Source organism: Wolffia australiana, chromosome 4 (assembly GCF_029677425.1).
Source record: "Wolffia australiana isolate 7733 chromosome 4, ASM2967742v1".
Taxonomy (NCBI): Eukaryota; Viridiplantae; Streptophyta; class Magnoliopsida; order Alismatales; family Araceae; genus Wolffia; species Wolffia australiana.
In genome coordinates, this window is record NC_135838.1 from 5107657 (window position 1) to 5126519 (window position 18863).

The following is an 18863-nucleotide window of genomic DNA, read 5'->3' on the forward strand; positions in this document are numbered from 1 at the left end:
TTAGATTCCAGCCTTCATGAAAAGCAGAAAGTCCAGGATGGAAGAATTGATAACTTCTAACAGACCTCCATCTCAACTGGAGGAAGAAAGACGGGACGATGAGGCTGATGAGGGCATGCACACAGAGGCTGCCAAAATACTTATAACAAGTGTGCAGGAAATTATAAATACTGGAAGATCTAAGGTCCAGACTTCCTAGAGAAGGTGGCTGTGAGTGGCTGAATACTGGGAAGTGGTAGAGGCTCCACAGACCAGGAGGGGGAGTCCTGACTTCTCCATGCTCAAGTAGTTCTTCATCCATCTCTACCCTCTACATTTAATTTGTTTTCCCCTCTCCATCTGGGTTCTGTTACTATTTTTCTTTCTTTTTTTGAAATTTGGAATTGTGATCACATGCCCATGCTGTGGTCACCAACAAGGACTTCCCAGGTGGTCACCAATAAGTTCTCTTATTGGGAGAGAATCATGAATATAATTTCTTTTAAGAAAAGCAAAAGAATATGGTTTCCTTGACAAATGTGTAACCACACCTTTGGTGGGGGAAGGCCAAACAAGTAGCATAAATGAAGTACAATCCCTCGTCTCCTCGTCCCGATGTCTCTGTTCCTCGGATCCTCCACAACCCCTTCTCTTGAGATTATTTCTACTTCGCCGCGTCCCTAGGCAGCTCGATAAATGGCTGGTCCCTTCCTCATTTGGTGTTATCTAGTTTTCCCTTATTGGAATGTAGTAAAATTCATGTCACTATCATTTACTGATTTATTTTTCAAGAGCAGGATTCCAATATTCCAAACACAAATGAGGGTTTCTACAGTACATGTTGCTCAAAAACCCCCAAATCTGAAATTGAGTTTAATAAAACACATATCCTAATGCAGATAACATATCCATAGAACCCTCGGTCATAGGATCCAAGAAAAGGTAGAAATGAGCCAATACCTTTTAGACAGCATTTATTGCATTGCACTTGACTGGGTAAAACATATAGAAAAGACAGGTAGTTTATATTATTTTTTGTTATATTAATACAAGTTACCCCAACTCAGTAAAACATTTCCTTGGTGATGAACATTGGTATCAGTCCGTGGACCAAAGATCAAGGAGGCTCCACAGAGGTTGGTGCCAAGCAAACCATAAATCATGTGAGCTAAAACTCACTAAGGTTTTGGAGAAGGAATCTACAAATGACTATGATAAGAACCTTGATCTAGGTATCAGGAGGGAAGTAGTGACCGAGGCAACCGGAACCTGAATGATCATAGAGGAGATCGAACTGATGAGGCAGGGATCGACCAGGGAGGAGCAGCCTGACGACGCAGTGAAGGGTTGATGGTCGCCGGGACGGGGATTGTCGGAGACTAGAAGAGAACCAAACGGCAAGGGTTGGGATCGGAGTGGAGGGGAGCCAGTTGAAGATCCGGTGAGACGATCATGGGGACAGGGGATCATTGGACGATCAAGGGGACAGAGCCAAGAGGCTGATCTCCCCTTAAGTCTTACCTGCCCTCCTCAAGGGAGGGCTACAAATTTTTATTGGAAAAGGGAAGCAGTAAACCCTAAACATTCAGTTGACTAAAGTGCCCCTAATGGGCTAAAATGCCTAAGATACCCTTGGGGGGTAGAGGATTGTATCCAGCAATAGATCTTAGCAGCTCAACCTTTAAAATCCCAGCAACAAAGTTCCAGCAGAGCAAGGCTTTCTCATTTAACATTGGCAAATGTGATAAAGACTAAGAGATAGGCATGATGCAGCAGCAAGAATTGAACACAAGAACGTTTCAAACTAAATTAAACCATGGATGACAAAGGGAAGAATGAATGTAATATCAATGATTGAATGACAAGGAAAATGACAATGATGTCATCATCGTCATAATCTTTGATGTCCCTACAATGGAAAATGTGTTCTCTATAAGACATTCAAGTACGCATCCAAAATTTGAAATAAGAGGCTTTGGGGTTAATTAATCACCGTTAGATTCGTTCTCAATCTCAGACAGCGTCCAGCCGTTGGAACTTGCCTGGGAGTTGTAGAAGGCTCTCTTTGTCTCCGCAGTCGATGCCAAGAAACGCCAGGCCAAGCGCATAGCCCAGAGCCCGTGCAACGGGGACCGCTACAGCATTCCCAACTTGGGTATACCTGGTAAATACAAAATTTTGGCCTGCTCGTATCCCTAATTTCTTTTTTTTGCATTAATTTATATTCTGGTGCTAATAAGAGAAAGAATACCTCTCTTTGACAGGCCCGCAGAGCTTGTAGTGGTCTGGGAAACCTTGAAGCCTTGCGTTTTCTCTTATGGTTAGAACCCGATTCTGCTCAGGGTGTAAAATTGCCTGAAATGAAGCGCCAAAGAATAATAATCCTCTTGAGATAAGTTATATATCAGCTAGAAATAAGTAAATAGTTAAAATCTTTCGTTGGACCTGGTTATGGGGCTCAGCCCGTGTGACGACCGTGGGAACCGTCTCATCCCACCAAAGCCGACCAAAGGGCCTGACGACGGTGATGGTTAAAATGATTTTTTTTTTTAAAAGGATAAAATAAATAAAGATATAATATTGCCCACCTGCAGGATTTCCCTCCGACGAAGTTCATTGCATAGTCTGGCACCTGCGTGAAAGATCAAACAAAACAAAATCCCCGAAAGATCAGAGCCGTACATCTCTGATTTCACGATGGACAGCGTAGTTTAAAATACCAGCGGTTTCCCTGAGGGAAGATAAACCCTTGCCACGTCATGGTCCCATTCTACAGAATTGTCTTCGCGGACTCGCACGCCCGGCAGGTTTCTAAAATTTGCCCCCTGATTTTACGGCAAATATTAACTTATCAAACGAGAAGAGAAGAAATTGATGGAAAAACGGGGGTTGGGAATCGACCTTTTTCTTGGGGATCATCCGCACTCTCTCATAATCATCTTCGTTTAATTTAAGCGGCCGGTGATCATAGACTTTACCTGCGGTCCCCGGAACGGTCGAGTAAATTTTTTGGAGTTAAATAAATCTCGATAATTTGGAGTAAAACATTTGGAGTAAATTATCTGGAGTAAATTATTTGGAGTTAAATCTCGATAACTTGGAGTAAATTTTTTGGAGTTATATCTCGATAATTTATTTATTCATCGCTAACCTGGCATTGCGGCTCGTATGAGCTTTTGAAAAACGGTTCTTGGGGGCCGCTTGTATGGCATTTCGTCCCTTTCTTCATCATTTTCCACCTGGCAAATAAATAATATTATCGCTCATACGAACTGTTTTTCTTCTCGTTAAAAAAAATGATTTTACAGTAATATTTCACCGGAGGAAGGTCGGCGATGGCGTCTTTGAGCACTAGTGCATCCTCGAGATGACACGGTTGGCTTTCATCATACGCCACTACGCAGCTCTGCAGATTATTACGAGTAAATATTTTTATTTGGTACGTTTAGGAACAAGCTTTGACTTTATGTTCTAAATACCTCAAACTCGGTGGGTACGCTTCCCCGGACGATGACGTTATGTGTGGGGAGAGGAAACCGAGGGAGGGACTGCATTAGAAAAATAAATATGGAATGAGTACTTTTATCTGTTAGCTTTTTTTTTGAAAAATTAAATAAAGAAATAAATTAATCTGACCTCGCTAGGGAGCGCACCCCAAAGGAAAGCCCTCATTCTGAACTGGGGCAATCCGTAGCAACCAGCCGCCATCATTCCAAGCCGAGCTTGGTAATTCATGGAAACTAGCCTCGCCATTGCATATCTTCCTAAATAACCCCCCGCAAATTTAAGGATATCGACTACATTTTCCATTAATACGAATCTTGGCTTTAAATGCTCCACAATATCCATAAATATCTGCATTTGCAGGTTTTTGGGGTCGTCCAGAGGCGCGCTGAAATTCCTAAATCGATTAAACCCGCTGATTCCCTGGCAGGGGGGCCCCCCGCAGATAACATCCACATGCCCCTAATAATACCAGCGGACTTAGGAAAATTATTTTTTCTTGATCATTATAAAAGAGATTTTAAAATATACCTTTGGAAGATCAGAACGTACCGGGAGAGGTAGAATCTTGGACTTATATCCGCGGTTAACAAAATCTTTAATTCGGTCAGGGCAGTTCCTGAGAAGCGGTTTCGGGTCATGAGATAATGAAAAAAACGGACAGTTTAATTTTTTATATTACGTACCTTAGACTTTCTATTGGTTCCCATGTATCTTCGCTGGGAGTGTATCCCTTCCAGCGGACCTAGTGTATCCATTGGGGGAAAAAAGAATTTAAAAATATTACATTAGTTTGTAACATAATAGAGAATTTTGTTTGAACGAAATTTTACCTTGAACTTTAGGCCAAATTTTCCTGTATTTCCAGGGTCGCCGTAACATATTCCCACAATAGAAACTACTTCATATTCATCAGGCGAGACGGAAGAATCTTCCTCAGTAGCATCATCATCATCATCATCATCAGTGTCCTGATCTTCAACAGAAGAATCTCTATCTTCGAGTGAGGAATTATCGCCGCCTATTACAGAGTACTTCTGACATAGTTTTTCCCACTCCCTCAGAAGGGCCAAGAAATCTTCGGCCTTCTCATTCCGCACCTGACACAGGCAGATTTAAATACTTCAACTGATTTTGGCATTATGAAAAATAAGAAGAAACTCCTAGACACAACTGTCTGAAGAACCCCCCCCACAAACATGACGAAATTGTCAAGGGTCGAATATCAAGATGAAAAATCCTAGATTTATCTAAATTCTTCCGTTATCCGTCTATCACGATTAAAGCTGGGAAGATCGGGTGTTCCTAGTATATCACTGATGAATCACTCAGGATGATAAGAGAATTTTATATTACTAATAACAAGAGGGAAATCCCAGAGCTGTGACAAACAACATCCAAAATAGCTGACGATGAAGAAATTGTCTAAGCCGCCCCTGGATGACGCCATTGTCTTCCAACCTTGATTAATGTTTAACGGTTACATTATGGACATGCAAATATATGGTTGATATACCTTTTGACAAGCTATGAAGGGGCACTGAAACTGTTTAGTGTTTGAAACAGTCCAATTTAAACTAATAACAATGGCCCGTTTAGGGGCAGTTGAGGGATATCACTCAAGTAGATTGAGTTTATGGGTCACAGAAAAATGTCCCCACTTGAAGATGTGGGATATCTAAAGCTTTATTTGAGAAGTGAGAATTTTCCCTATCTAAGAAAGGTTGTCAAATTAGTTTTATTAATTTACCATTCCTCACACAATCCAGATCTTCTCTATCTTCTGCATAATATTGCCTCTAGAGAAATATTGAAATATTGAAGAATTGTATTAATTTCAAAAGAAAATTGTAAAATGATAAATGAAAGTACCTCAACATTGGGATGATTTCGCTTCACACTTTCACATGCATATTCATTGAAGTCAACAGCCCATCTCTGAAGAAGAAACAAGCATGATATTTGAGAGTTCTTGAGCGAGAAGTTTGAACAATAACAAAGAACGTATCTTTTTCAGTTATGCGAACTCCCAATCATACACAATGTTTCCCTCTTTTAGAGAGGGTGACGATCGACCGTTGGAGGGATATGACCGTTGGAATTGAAGACAAGAAGAAAGAACAATTCTTAATTCCCAAACAAAGAGATTACAAGGGTTTTATAGGGAGCCCTAATGGGCTAATAATAGAAAGGGCCCTTAATGGGCTAATAATAGAAAGGAGCTAATAATAGAAAGAAGAAAAGAAAAAGGAAAGGAGACAATAATGTCAACACTCCCCCTTAAGCTGGAGCGTGGATGTTTTCCACACCCAGCTTGGAACAGAGCTCCTCAAACCGAGGGGCATGAAGCCCTTTGGTGAAGATGTCTGCAAGCTGTTCAGCTGACGGAACATATGGCGTGTAGAAATTTCCCGACTCAAGCTTCTCTTTAATGAAATGTCGATCGATCTCAATATGTTTTGTACGATCATGCTGGACGGGATCATGAGCAATGCTGATAGCCGATTTGTTGTCACAGAACAGCTGAACAGGGGAAGAAACCGGACACCTTAGTTCACGAAGCAGTTGGGTAATCCAAAGTGCTTCACAAAGACCATACGCAAGGGCACGGAACTCTGCTTCAGCACTTGATCGAGAGACCACTTTCTGTTTCTTACTCCTCCAAGTAATAAGATTGCCTCCCAAGAAGGTGCAGTACCCAGAGGTCGACCGATGATCAACCACAGATCCTGCTTAATCGGCATCAGTGTAGACTTCTAGACGCAGACCACTGTGACGACGAAACATTAATCCACGGCCAATGGTGCCCTTCAAGAAACGGAGGAGGCGATGGGCAGCATGAAGATGACTCATTCGAGGGTTCTGCATAAACTGACTTAGAACACCCACTGTATATGCAATGTCGGGACGGGTGTGGGTGAGATAGAGCAGTTTGCCCACAAGTCTTCGATATTGTCCGGGCTCAGCCGGATCTTCATTCTCATCCGCACCAAGTCGATGACTCACATCAATCGGTGTCAAAATAGGCTTGGAGTCTTCCTTTCCCAGCTCGCAAAGAAGATCCACTGTATATTTCCGCTGACAGATGAAAATCCCACTCGAAGAATAAGCCACCTCAATACCAAGAAAATATCGTAATGGGCCAAGATGACGTATGGCAAAGTCCGACGACAGATACATAGCCAGCTGAGTAATGGACTCCGTATCATCACCCGTGATGATAATGTGATCCACGTACACGAGAAGAATAGCCACTCCCCCGGACGTGGAATGACGGTAGAAAAGCGTGTGATCTCCATTACACTGACAGTATCCCCGGTTCTTCATGGTCATGGTGAAACGGCCAAACCAAGCACGAGGAAATTGCTTCAAACCGTACAGCGCTTTCTTCAGGCGACAAACAACTGAACTCAGAGTAGACGGCACTAAGGAGGCATATCCAGGAGGTAAGGCCATATAGATCTCCTCAGTCAAATCACCATGAAGAAAAGCATTCTTGACATCATATTGCTGCAATATCCAGCCCCGATCGGCGGCAAGAGCCAAGAGAATCCGGACAGTGTTCATCTTGGCCACAGGGGCAAATGTTTCCTGATAATCAATGCCATACTGTTGGGTGAACCCTTGCGCCACAACACGTGCCTTGTGCCCTTCAATAGAGCCGTCGGAATTGTGCTTTACAGCATAAACCCAACGACTGCCAACCAAGTGCTTGCCCGGCGGTAGTGGAACCAGATCCCATGTGTCATTTAGGGCAAGTGCTCGTAGCTCCTCCTCCATTGCCCGACGCCAATGAGGAAGAGAGAGGGCTACGTCCACCGTCTTTGGAAGGGAGATAGTGTCAAGGGAGGTGAGAAGAGCGTGGTAGGATGGGGAAAGACGATGAGATGAGATGGATGCGGCTAATGGATACAATGGAGAAGGATGAGGGCAAGACACAAGTGCTAATGAAGGATTTTCAAGAGTGGATGAGGAGGATGAGGGAACTTCAAGGGTAGGAGGAACACGAGGCTTGCGACGAGCAAGAGTGATACCATAGCGTTTTTCTGGCGGGCAATGGCATATAGGTAAAGGGGCACAACATAGTGGGATAGAGGGATCCGATGGGGACTCTGCAGGAGGGTTCGATGAAGCAGAGGATGGATCTTTAGTAAGGACAGGTGGATTTGGGATTGGTGCAGGCAGAGGATCAGAGGACAAGGTGTTCATGGGAATATCAGATGGAGGCTCTTCGAGAGGAACAGGCAAGGAAGGACTTGGGACAGGTGACGAGGGAGATGAGTTAGGAAGAATAAGAAATTTAAGGGGATCTGATTGAGGTGGTAAAGAAGGAGAAGGTGGAGAAGAAGAGGGGTAATACAGAGTAAATTCGTCAAAGGTAGCATCCTTGGTGACAATAAATCGACGAGAGGGTGGATGATAACATCGATAACCCTTTTGAGTAGAAGCATAGCCGACGAAGACACATTGGATGGCCCGAGGATCAAGCTTGTCACGACCAAGATGGTGGTTAGGAGCAAAGCAAACGCACCCAAAGACACGAGGGGTAAGATTGGTTCGGAGAGAAATGTTGGGGAAGGAATGCTGGAGACAATCAATGGGAGTAGAGTAGTTAAGTACGCGAGACGGAAGACGGTTGAGAAGATGAATGGCAATTAGGACAGCTTCAGCCCAAAAATACTTTGGCACATGCATGTGAAATAAGAGGCTCCGAGCCATTTAAAAAATGTGACGAAATTTTTGTTCTGCGACTCCATTTTGCTGGGGGGTGTAAGGACATGTGGTTTCATGGATGATGCCTTTTTCTTGGAAGAAAGTACTTAACGTGGAATTGACATAGTCTCGAGCATTGTTGGAGCGGAAGCAACGAATAGAAGTGCAGAATTGAGTTTGAATGAGAGAGTAGAACTGAGGAATAACAAGGGAGATCTCTAATTTATTTTTCAAGAGATAGGCCCACGTGAAACGAGTAGCGTCATCAATGAATATACATAACCACCGAGCACCGGACGTGCTATGAACAGGGAAGGGTCCCCACACGTCGGTGTGAACGAGAGCAAAACGAGTCGTCAAATGGGAAGAAGAAATAGGATATGTAGTACGATGATGTTTAGCAAATTCGACAAGCATCACAAACAAAGCGGTCCACAGAGTGGCCTTGGAAAAATTTTGGAAATAAACGATAAAGAGTAGCAAAGGATGGATGGCCGAGGCGTCGATGGAGAAGCCACAAACGCTCATGAGACGCCGAAAGGGGAACTGCAGCGGCAGCAACAGCGAGGGGAGACAAGGGAGATCGAACAAGATAGAGACCCTCATGCTCCTCAGCAATGGAAATCGTCCTCCCTGACACCTTATCACGATAAAAACAGGTATTAGGAGTGAATGTAAGATCTTGGTTCAGATCACGAACAAGGCGGGATAAAGAAAGAAGATGATGAGCAAGCCGTGGAACATGAAGGACTTTAGTGAGGTTCATCGAAGGAGAGAGAGACACGACCAATCCCAACCACAGTGAGAAGATCACCGGAAGCTATTTTAACTTTGGAGGAGCCGGAAACGGGTTCATAGGTCACAAAAGCTCTAGGATTGGGTGTCATGTGGGCAGTGGCACCAGAGTCAAGAAGCCAAGTGGATGATGGTGACGACGGAGATGGTGAAGGAGGAGAAGGAATGGTGGACATACCCGCGTTAGCTAGAGAGCACGAGCCCACGACTGGAGGGTCAAGCAATCGCCGAAGACGTTCCACTTCTTCAGGTGTAAAGCCGGGAAGAGAAGCACTCGCCGAAGACGCTCCACTAGGAAGAAGACCATAGGACAGAGGCACTTGACCAGGCATTGGTACTTGGTTGACAGAAGGTGCAACCGTAGCGAGATTGCTCTGTTGTGTTCGCTTCCGTTGAAGCTTAAAGCATGTCTCCTTGGAGTGACCCCGCTTTTTGCAGTAATTGCAGAAAAGGGAAGGATCACCTTTGGAGGATTCCTCAGTCCAAGTAGATGGACCACGAGACGAAGCTCCTGCTCCAGTCGATGTGGTCGTCATCGAGGAGCGCGTGGAGGAAGACGAATGTGCTACAAGTGCAGAAGCCGGGGTCTGGGACTGCTGAAAGCGAGATTCTTCAATTCTCGCGATGCGAAGCGCATCCTTGAAGGAAAGCTCTTTCTCCCGGTGTATAAGCTGAGCCCGTACCGCTTCATATTCCGGGTTAAGTACTATAAGGAACTAAAAAACCCGAAGTTGAAGAGTGTACTTGCGATCCACCGAGTGAGGGTCCGGAGGCATGTAGTGATCAATCTCATTCCACAGAGAAATGAGTTATGTGTTGTACTCCATGATCGTCCTGTCTCCTTGACGCAGATTGGCGGCCCGATGCACTAGCTCATAAAGTGTGGCAATATTATTTTTCTTGGAGTGGCTGTCAAGGGCCGCTTCCCACACGGCCCGGGCAGACTCAAGAGACAGAAATTCACCCTTGATACTCGGTGAAATACTATCCAAAAGCCATCGATGGACCACCCCTTCAATGTCTATCCAGTCATAGTACTTGGAGTCTGTCTTGGAAGGCCCTTCTTCAAGTAAATGACGCATCAGTCGTTCCTTGAGAGTAATCTGGACATATTGCTGCCACTGAAGAAGGTTAAAGCCGGTGAACATCCCATCTGGAGGCATCCGAGGCAGAGAAAACGGTCTAGGTGAAGCCGACCAATTCCCCGACTCAAGAGGTGCCTCCGAAGCATTTGACGTTTTACCCACACTGGGTGGCGTCGATGCTGGCGTCGATGCTGGCGTCACACCGGAAACCGATACAGGCTCCGTCATCTTGATCACAGAATGAAGTGTCGCACGAGGAGCACACGGCTGCAGGAACGCCCGCGGCTATTGGCTGCGTGCGCGGCTGAAGAGTCGAGAGGAGCGCGCGCGACCGAGAGGAGAGCGCGCGGTTGAGAGGAAGCGTCGCTGCCGAGAGAAGCACAACCGAGGAGGGAGCGCGGTGCGGGAAGCCGGAAATGTGGCCGGAAAGAAGCTGCACCGCCAGGAGCAGGTAGCCAACCGGAAGGAGAAGGAGCTCAAGATCGTGGCGAATGTAGAAACGCCAGAGATCGGAGCTACGGTCGAGCCCAGGAACCCGGATCAGGGTTAAGGTTAGGGCTCTGATACCATGAAGACAAGAAGAAAGAACAATTCTTAATTCCCAAACAAAGAGATTACAAGGGTTTTATAGGGAGCCCTAATGGGCTAATAATAGAAAGGGCCCTTAATGGGCTAATAATAGAAAGGAGCTAATAATAGAAAGAAGAAAAGAAAAAGGAAAGGAGACAATAATGTCAACAGGAATCAACGGTCATATTTCACCATGAGCGGGCCCATTTATAGAACATGGGCCCGTTAATACAAGAGTACATGACTATTGGGCCGTATGATCTAACACCCCCCCTCAAGTTGGGTATAGATGTTGATCATGCCCAACTTGGACACCAATGCTTGGAACTGTGGACCCGGAAGCCCTTTGGTGAGAATATCCGCAATCTGCTCCAGAGAAGGAATGTAGTGAGGTATAATGAACCCCTCGTCGATGCTTTGTTTGATGTAGTGCCGAGCCACTCTTGCATGCTTCGTTCTTTCGTGTTGAACTGGGTTTTTTGCCATAGCAATTGCTGATTTGCTATCGGAGTACAGAGTCATTCCTCTCTCTGGAAAAACTTTCAAATCCTGCAAGATACCCTTAAGCCACATGCCTTCACATACTCCCTTCTTCAGTGCTCGGAGTTCGGCTTCTGCGCTGGATAAAGAGACCTCCTTTTGTTTCTTACTACGCCACGTGACAAGATTCCCTCCTAGGAAACTGCAATAACCAGATGTAGACCGGCTGTCCTCAAATGATCCTGCATAGTCAGAATCCGTGTAGAGAACTACACTTGGCTCGCTTCCTCTGTTAAATAGTAGGCCAAGTCCAATTGACCCCTTCAGGTAGGCTAGGATGCGATCTGCTGCACGTTGATGTGATTCTCGGGGATCATTCATGAATTGACTGAGAGAGTTGACTGCAAAAGCAATATCCGGCCGAGTATGGTTGAGATAAAGTAGCTTACCAATAAGACGTTGAAATGAAGTTTTGTTTACTGGTGTGTCTTTCTCGCTTTGTTCGGCTTTTAACGTAACATTACCATCCACTGGTGTAGCTGCTGGTCGACAATCCAGCTTCCCTGTTTCCTTTAACAAATCAAGGATATACTTATGCTGAGAAAGTACGATCCCTGCCCGAGAGTAGGCCACTTCAATTCCTAGGAAATATGTCATTAGACCGAGTGCCTTTATGTCAAAGGATAGTGAAAGATGTTTCTCCAAATTCTGAATTTCAGTGTAGTCATCTCCAGTAATGATGATATTGTCAACATACACAATTAAAATTGCAATTTTCCCATCCTTGCCATATTTTATATACACTGTATGGTCGCCCTCACTTTGGAAGAATCCCACTGCCAACATTACTGCTGAAAATCTTCCAAACCATGCTCTCGGCGATTGTTTTAGTCCATATAAGGACTTTTTAAGATGACACACATCCCCTGAATTTTGGCTCAAACAATATCCGAGAGGAGGTGCCATATACACTTCTTCTTTCAATTCTCCATGTAAGAAGGCATTCTTCACATCATATTGATGGAGCTTCCAATAGAATATTGCTGCAAGTGCTATTAAGACCCGAACCGTGTTTGGTTTTGCAACTGGAGCAAAGGATTCGTTGTAGTCAATGCCATAAGATTGAGTATATCCTTGTGCCACCAAACGAGCTTTGTGTCTGGCCACTGATCTGTCTGAGTGATATTTTAAAGTGAATACCCATCAACTTCCTACTAGTTTCTTCCCGAGTGGGAGTGGGCCCATCTCCCAAGTACCATTTCGCTTCAGTGCTGCCATTTCTTCTTCCATAGCTATCTTCCATTCTGCAGATGACATTGCTTCAGTTACATTCTTCAGAATAGATACGGTCATCAGGGCTTGAATTACTTGAGTATACTCTGGAGAGAGCCGGGAGTACGATAAATAATTTCTGACTGGATAGAGTTTCGTCTTCGTGCAGTTTCGAACTCCCTTACTTATGGCAATGGACCAACCAGCATTTCCGGAGTCTTCTTCTTCTGCCGGCAGTCTTGTTGTAATTGAGTCGTCACGTAGTCTATAAGGCTCCTCCTCCTCCTCAAGGGGACTTGGAAAAGTACTTATAGCCACGTCCTGATCATAAGTTTCTGATGCTGAGGAGAGGTGTCGCTGCATACTACCATTTACTTGCTCTGAAGATTCTAGATACGCTTCTGACCGTTCCGAATGAACATGAAACATTTGGGCTTCGTCAAACTTTACGTCTGCGGTAATGAAGATCTTCCTGGAACTTGGATGATAACATTTATAACCTTTCTGGGTTGACGAATATCCCAGAAACACACATCTCAGGGCTCGATGGTCCAACTTTCCTGCATGATGAGCTTGAACATATACAACACAGCCAAACACCTTGGCTGGGAGGTTAGTTCTTAAAGATAAATGTGAAAATTCAGCAGATAAAAGATCAATAGGAGCATGATAATTTAATGTCTTTGAGGCCGTCCTATTTATAAGATGAGTAGCTGTTGCGACTGCTTCAGCATCCTTAGAGTGGTCTTCTGATGCTGAGTTGACGATGTGGCTGCATTATGCATGTTGGGCCTTGGTTCCCCTTTCTTGGCCAAGTGTGCTACTGAGACGGGGGTAGACGCCTCACCATCCTTAGAGTGAAGTTTCTTCCTCCGCTCTGCCCCTTGCAATTCAGAGATGGCTTCTGCTACAGTAGGGAACCTCTCTCTGTGCAGCAATTGACTTCTAAGATTCTCATATTCTGAGTTCAACCCCATCAAAAAGGTGAGGGTTCTGAATTTGGTTTCTCTGAGATAGGATGGAGAATTCTTGTCGCCTGTGGGCCAGAGAAGGTCAAGTTCCCTCCATATAGCTTTTAATTTTGCAGAATAAGAAGAAATTGATAGATTTCCCTGCTTCAATGCTTTTTCTTGTTCACGAAGATCATAGACACGATAATCACTGTGTGTTTCTGCGCATGACCTCTGAATTTCTTGCCATAAGTCTCGTACACAGTCGATGAGTAGATAGTCGTCTGCCTGATCCGGTTCCATATTTTTGATCATCCAGTTTGTGATTAAGGCTTCTTCAGATTCCCAAATTACCCTTTCGAGTTTGGGAGCGTCTTCCGAAGGAGCATCTTCGGTTAGGTGATTCCCCAGGTAGATAGCTTTAAGAGATCTCTGGACTAGCGTTATCCATATCTGTCCATTAATGCCATTATATTTGATATCCAAATCTGGTAAGAACAATCTTGGCTGAGCAGGTGTCTCAGCTGTTTTAACGACAGTTGAGGAGGTGACCTCGGATTCCTTCTCAGCTATCCTGGACTTTCCCATCTAGAGATAAATAGTCGGAGCACAAAAATAGACAAAGCTTGAGTTTTGCCGTATGAAGCTTCAAGAGCAGAAACAGGAGCAAGTCTTCACTGGAGAAGGACTTCCCCTAAAATAAGCACAAAGGCTGAAAGGGTAATTCCGCCGTATGAGACTTCAAGAGGAAATCGAGCTTCCCCCAGGGCGTAGCTTCAAGAGTAAGGGTAATTCCTCTCTTCGTCTTCACAGGGCGTGGCTTCACCAAGTCAGACTGAATAGATACTGCCGGAGGCGGGAGCTCGTGAAATCGTGAAATCACGAGGCCGCACTGTCTTCTGAGATCGCCGGGCTCGCCGAGTCCGCCAAGGACGGCTGAGCTCGCCGGGTTCGCCGGTAGAGAAAAAATAGGGGTAGTTGATGCCGAAATCGCCGAGTAAGGAGTCACGGCCGAACTCGCAAGGATGAAATCGAGCTTGTCGCCGCCGCCATACTCGCAAGGACGAAATAGAGCATCGAGGAAGAAATCGCCGCCGTACTCGCAAGAGCTTCTCGCCGAGGTCGCCGAAGCCGAGAAAAATAGAATTTATACGAAGAAGAAAGTTGTCACCTTTTGGTGTGCCCACGATCGTCGCTCTGATACCATGAGAGTTCTTGAGCGAGAAGTTTGAACAATAACAAAGAACGTATCTTTTTCAGTTACGCGAACTCCCAATCATACACACTGTTTCCCTCTTTTAGAGAGGGTGACGATCGACCATTGGAGGGATATGACCGTTGGAATCAGCGGTCATATTTCACCATGAGCGGGCCCATTTATAGAACATGGGCCCGTTAATACAAGAGTACATGACTATTGGGCCGTATGATCTAACAATATTAATTCAAACAAAATAATTACGACAGTAAATGAAAAAAGTACTAACAATAAAGAAGTTTATCCTTACAGATTCAACGCGCAAGCCGGCCAATTCTGCTCCAAGACATAATCCCGTAGACATAGCTCCGCAGCCTGAGTATAAGTCAAGAAGAGATGCGGCAGCTTTTTTACTAGTATCACAAGGGGAGCACGGCGCCCATTTGTGATTTCTACTGTTGACAGAATTTTCTTCAGAGGAAAGAGTGGATGATGAGCCATCACTGGAACTTGTCGCTGCCGCTGGTTGCCATTTAAGTGGAACGTAAAAATTGAAAACGGTAATTAAATTTCTACAACTTCAGATTGTGGAAAATAGAAAATATTCTAGGATATCCTTTCTTACAGGCAGGAACATTTGCAAATGTAGCATAAGAAGGATCGTATTTCATGTCGTAGTAATAACCAGACGAAGGGATATTTCGCTTCTTGGTCTTCTGATCAACCTAGAGATTTTCATTTGGGACGATTATAAGGTAATGAACACATTTCTGAAAATTATTTTAAAAGCAGGGGCCGTCACTTACATTGGGTGCAACCTGAACGACTTTCGCTTTTGAAACAATGCAGCCCAAAAGATTATCATTTTTCTTATCGGACAAGAACATGCGTCTCTCGTGAAGGACATCGCCATGTTCCTTCAAAATCTTTTATCGTGGAAGGTTATCTTCAGATCCAACAAAAGCAATTGATGAAACATAAATAGAACCGCCTTACAGTGTCCGTAGCTCGGAAAAACCATTGGCAAGTAAAATAGAGTTCATTATCTTTCGACTCAAACAATTCTACAATGCGCCCAATGTAATGTGGCACTCCCTCTCCAGCCTGAGAACGCCCAAAAAAGCCATTAGTAGAGATCATCAAACAAAATTAACAGGATGACATAATTTGCTCTTGGAGACCACGCCACAAGTTAGGATTATTTTTGTTTATCCAAAGTTTATGAACGTTAAGATCATCCCAAAAATATGTTATCAAGAGAATTAAGATTTCAGTTGGATAATTGGGAATGAGACTAAAGGGTTGGAATCATGATTTGTTAAATGCACCTATAATTTCTACGAAGGATAGTAAGTTTTATGTGAACAGATGCCAAAAGAGTGCGTGGAGAGAATGAACACTGAACAAAGCCAAGAAAAATCAAGCTAAAATCTTATTTTTTTAGTTTTTTACGTAAATGCGGCAGAATTATCATAATGTAACGCACCTTCATATAAACATCGTCATATAATTCGTATGTGCAGCGATCGACTATTGCCTTGCGGTAGTGGCATTTCGCCTTAGCCTCTCCGACATCCCTAACCGCAGATCCATTCTCCATCAGATTTCATTCAAAGCGTAAAGAAAAGTGAAATTCAGGGAAGAAAATCGTACTACTGACGCTGACCTGTCGGCCAAGGGTGCATCTTCCTGTATGTCACGCATAGCACGAATCAAGGAACGGATTCCAAACAAAAAGCTTTCGGGATGGAGAAAGGTTAGGGTACAGCATTCACCTGATATCGATGGGGCCATCTCTCTCTCGCCTCTTTCCGACCAAATGGGGGGCCGACGAACCGAAGTAAATCGCGTTCTTCCCTGGTACCCATTCTCGCCTGCTGCGCTCTCTCTCTTCCTCTACCGGCTGGCTCCTCCTCCGCCTCATTCTCGACTTCAAAAACCTCCACCTCCCTCGATCTTTTCCTCAACGATGACAACCTCGCCACGGAGCACGCAGAAGCTTCGGATCTTCTTTCGCCGTCTCCTACAACCTTCGTCGCCGAGGATCTCACCTTTGATGCTGAAGATCTAGTCTCCGGCCTGCGCTTAGCCGCGGAAGAAGCTTCGGACGCCATGGCGATCTCGGAGCAAGATCGTCACTCCGAACTCTGCCACTCCAAACTCTGAAATCTCTGCTTTTGCAGAAATACCTCCTGCTCCTGGTTCTTCGAAAGGGGTATTTATTGAGAGATGGCGGGTCATTTGAAATTCCTTGTTTTTGGCGGGAAACTAAGACTATGGTCTCTTCCTTGGGATGACGGATGACGGAAATTGGTGCCGGATGACGGGTAATTTGTAATAGATGACGGGTAATTGGGAATGGCTGATGGATAATTCATAATGGCTGACGGATGGTAAAGGCAAACGGATAATAGGGAATGGATGACGAGTAATTAGGAATGGCCGACGGATAATTGGTAAAGGCTGATGGATAATTGGTAATGGATGATGGATAGTTGGTAATGTATGACACATAATTGATAATGGTAGACAGGTAATCCGTAATGGCTGACGGATAATTGGTAATGGCTGATAAGTAATTGGTAATGGTTGATGGATAATTGGTAATGGATGATGGATAATTGGTCATGGATGAAAGATAATTGGTAATGGCTGATGAATCATTGGTAATGAATGACCGCTAATGGAATACGGATGCCGAATGGGAGATGGCGGTGATAACATGCATTTTTAGTATTCTATATGATCTTATTTACATGTTTATTTTCATTAAATTACTTATTATTGCATGTTATCAAACTTAAAATGATTAAATATTTTCTTAAAATGATTTTCTGAATTTTTTGCATTTTTATGCATGTTTGGAGATTTTTTCTAACAATAGATTCTAAAAGAATATAATTTTTGAGATGGAATATGATTTTTTGGAATTTTTTGACATTAAATTTGGAAATGTATGATTTTTATAAGTCAAAATATATATTTATTTATATTTTTTGGGCTTGTATTTTTTTTAAAACAAATTTTAGAATATTTTCTAGCGTTTATTTTATGTCGTGCCGCCACGTGTCGCAATTCGATTCGTGGAAAGAAGAGAAATCATAGCTATCACTGATGATTGGCAACAGCCAATCATTACCTTAGTTAATGACTGGTGTCAGCCAATCATTTAGCCAGGCAATCATGGCTTCACGATCCGCGAAGCCATGATTGCATTTATGACTAACACATAGATTTTCAAATTTTTCTGACGCAGGTCGACGTGGACCAATCAAAAAATAGGATTAGTTTTTTTTTGCAATAAATGCCACGTGGACTGAGGCAGAAAAGACAAAAATCCTCTTTACTATTCTTCTTCTCTTTCCTTCGAATGGTCAACGAAGGCGCTTGGCTACATGGCCACACGACACGGCGCCATGTGTACACATGGCACGCGCGTGTGCATCTGGCACATAGTTGTCCACCTTTGATTAGATTAAAAAAAGATATGTGCTGTCATGGCAGGCGTTGACGCGACACTACGCCAGCTGAGAAGAACATTAAAATATATATTCTTTTTTAAATAGTCTATTCAATCTCTCTTTTGTCTTTTTTTGCCTTTTACAAGTACATGTGGCAAGGAAGATGAGAAGTCTGAGCACAGAAGATGAGAAGTCCAAGTGCCGAAGACAAGGAGACACAAATTTTGAACCATGTGACTGTTTAATCAAAAAACAGAAAATGAGGAAGCGGATGACAATGAGAGAGAAAAAATCAAGGGCTAGGATTGCGCCTATTTCAAACAACCATATCTTATTATCTACAACTCCGATTGAGTTGAAATTTTCAGCACTGCTTTGTCTTTCCCTCCTCTGATCCATAAATAGAGTCCTAGATCACTGTGAAATTCATCTTGAACTTGCTTCCTACTTGTGTGGGCTGATTGAAAGATAACGAGTTTTGAGATCCATCAAGTGTGTTCTTGGTGTCTTGGGTGCGCAGAAAGAAGCACTAGAAAAGAGGGGGATCTTACTAGCATTTGTAAATCACCGTGATCCTACCAAAATGTTAGGATCTAAGGTAAGTGTCCTTACTTTACATTCTTTCTCTCCAGACATCATCGTTATCATAATCATAGTTTGTTATCATCTTTTCATTTATCATTTCACTTACTTACATCGCCATTATCTCATCTCTATCTTTACCATTATACCATTTGTGCATTCGATCACTGTCGTATGCTTCACATCCTCTACCTTATTCTCATACGCCTTCACGTAATTCTACTTATATTTTATCGATATCACTATCTCGCCTATTCTATTCTAGTATTTATCT

General features: G+C 43.7%; 1 protein-coding gene across 2 annotated transcripts; it reads right to left on the bottom strand.

Annotated features, from left to right (window-relative positions):
- Nucleotides 1-1800: 1800 nt before the first annotated feature.
- Nucleotides 1801-16736, bottom strand: LOC144701684 (DNA (cytosine-5)-methyltransferase CMT3-like). 2 transcript variants are annotated; one of them, XM_078573421.1, is made up of 21 exons: nucleotides 16322-16736; nucleotides 16213-16235; nucleotides 16033-16123; nucleotides 15543-15650; nucleotides 15353-15472; nucleotides 15172-15271; nucleotides 14857-15068; nucleotides 5356-5421; nucleotides 4317-4583; nucleotides 4170-4228; nucleotides 4015-4102; nucleotides 3616-3945; nucleotides 3459-3527; nucleotides 3299-3385; nucleotides 3131-3218; nucleotides 2881-2957; nucleotides 2700-2804; nucleotides 2568-2611; nucleotides 2425-2494; nucleotides 2231-2334; nucleotides 1801-2140 (listed from the first exon to the last, which is right to left on the bottom strand). In XM_078573421.1, the coding sequence occupies exons 1-21, from the start codon at nucleotides 16658-16660 to the stop codon at nucleotides 1993-1995; spliced, it is 2595 nt and encodes an 864-aa protein (XP_078429547.1). In that variant the 5' UTR covers nucleotides 16661-16736; the 3' UTR covers nucleotides 1801-1992. The 2 variants fall into 2 exon arrangements, with proteins under 2 accessions (XP_078429547.1, XP_078429548.1); XM_078573422.1 differs by having other exon boundaries at nucleotides 4036-4102; nucleotides 16322-16735.
- Between the last annotated feature and the right edge of the window lie 2127 nt (nucleotides 16737-18863).